Source organism: Habropoda laboriosa, unplaced genomic scaffold, assembly GCF_001263275.1.
Source record: "Habropoda laboriosa isolate 0110345459 unplaced genomic scaffold, ASM126327v1 scaffold90, whole genome shotgun sequence".
NCBI classification, from domain to species: domain Eukaryota; kingdom Metazoa; phylum Arthropoda; class Insecta; order Hymenoptera; family Apidae; genus Habropoda; species Habropoda laboriosa.
The window spans coordinates 1,431,439-1,433,668 of NW_017100218.1; the positions used below are offsets into that span (position 1 = coordinate 1,431,439).

General features: G+C 45.7%; 1 protein-coding gene across 1 annotated transcript in view; it reads left to right on the plus strand.

The window, feature by feature from the left end:
- Positions 1-1,070: 1,070 nt before the first annotated feature.
- Positions 1,071-2,230, plus strand: part of LOC108570898 (hemicentin-2) — a 378,548-nt gene continuing 377,388 nt past the window's right edge. Inside the window, exon 1 of the mRNA XM_017932826.1 lies at positions 1,071-1,164. Within this exon, the coding sequence (XP_017788315.1) occupies positions 1,071-1,164 (94 nt within the window). The remainder of the gene's footprint in view (positions 1,165-2,230) is intronic.

Genomic DNA, 2,230 nt, shown 5'->3' on the forward strand with positions numbered 1-2,230 from the left:
GTTTGATAGTACTCGGGATGTTCCGTTGGCTGGGGTAACTTTCCTCGAACAGAGATCGCAAAGTCCCATAAAGTTGGCAGGAACGGCAGGAACGAATCGTTAGACGTGTGAGCTTTCGCGAATAAACTCAGCATCGGATGATCGAGCCCCTCTCTATCGTATCCAGAACCTCCTCCCCCTTGGCCGCCGTCTTGAGTTAGCCGTTAAGTTACATCACCTACAACGGGCGCTTTAGTGTCGAAGTTTAACAAGTCCGCTTCGCCGACGTTCCGCCCGAGGAGATTCAACCGGTCGGTCCCCTAAACTCCGATAATTGGCCGGGCACTATGCATTCAGTGAAATTGCATCAGCTGCTTTGGAGCTCGTAAAGAACTCGCGTACAAAGAAACCTGAACGATTCGCGCTTTCATCGGGCTGAATAGGAATTCATATTGAATTCTAATTGCGAACGGAAAGATAGGGAAGTGGATTTTTGGTGGAGTTCACCGGGGAATCGGGAAGAAAGAACGGGGGGAGAGAATGAGGAGAGGGAGTCGTGATTCTTTTTAACGAGCGACCAGGTTACCTGTGAATCGATATCGAATCTGTAAAGTATCTTTTCCACGGATTTACAGAATTCGCGTAAAACGATGATCGTGAATGTGACGAGTGGAGATCGTCAGTATTCGGGGATTAATACGACGACGAGACTCCGATGAAGCACGATCGAGTGACAAAGTGACGAATCGGTTAAACGTCCGAGTTAAAGTTCGGTGGTACAAGGAGGGAGAAACAAGCGAAAACATAGCTGAGATACGATGCACGTGAAAAGTTGACGACGCCATGTGACGCGTAGTAAATTCTGGGATTCTCGTGAGAGAAGAACAGCGTTGCTCCGCCGATGCTGGACTGTACGTCGACGTGGTCGCAACTCGAGTGGATCCACCGCCACGGGTGACAGCCGGGTGTTTACCAAGTGACAGTGTCATACTCGAGAGTTAAACTGGAAAAAGGACCAGTCGTTCGTGATCAAATCACGGTGCTTCGGTGAGGATTACTGCGAAGGTTAGAACATCAGTAGTGATGCCGTGATGGGCTACAGCTCGGGATCTCTCTTCCTGGCTACGCTCCTCGTGGGTGGATTACTCGTCGTCGTCCTTCTCTGCGAGACGTCTCACGCAACGAGTGAGTAAATCCTTCCATCTTCTTCCATTATTACCATCTTTCCTCTTGTCAGTCCCTGGAAAGTTCAATTAAATGAAAAGAGAATAAGTAAAAACGATATCTAGTTCATTTGTTTGTAACAACTTATTTTCTAACACAAAAGTAGATTACTGGAGGCTTGTACCAGTTACTTTGTGAAAAAGAATTAGGACATTTTTTTTTATTCTTCGTTGAGCTTTCAAGGGTTGAACAAATTGATTTTTCCTCGCGTAAAATCATTCGGTTCATTGGGTTCGATGATCCGCCAAAGGAACGCGAGATTTTACCTGGTAGCGTTAACATCTCGACTGGTACGCGGAATGGTTTTACAGGTGCTAAGTTGATGTAGGTCAATATTTTCGTAACGCGAAAGTACGTTCGCAATAGGTGAAACGATCGGAGAACGAGCCTGATAACAGAGTGTGGAACCGACTTACTTTATCTCGCTTCGTATTTTCAATGATAATACCGCTTATTGTTATAAAAACCGTACGTAACGTTTTCTTCGTTTTCAGATTAAACATCGTACCGCGATGCTGCGACCATTCAAAGAAACGCTATTTTCTATGTAAGCTTTCTTCGTCCTAACTTTGAATCTCTTTTCAATCGGAGCATCGATTCGAACGCTATCCAGGTTCCCCTCTTATCGTCACCTTCGACTTCGCGACAAAACGTACGCGCATGATAATTGCCAAGATTTAACTTAGCATCCAATTCGACGATTTTCACTTCTCGAGTATTCTCGGTTGAACGTGTTTAATTGCTTCTCGAATACCGAGCGAAACTTTTCCCACGTCGATCTCGAACGTCCTGAAACGAGCTTCCAAAGCGACCTACGGATAAAAACACGCGTCCTGAGTAAAGTACTTACGCGGTGTGTTGGAGAATGTAGGCCCGTAGGAAAACAGTAAGAGGAGTATACGGTGGAAAGTTAGAGAGAGGATAAGGATACAAACGGGCGTGAAAGAATAAGATAGTAAGAGAAAAGGGAGGACGTAACGAGGCACAAGGAAACGAAACGTGATGAAATGGCCTGTTTAGCCGGGAT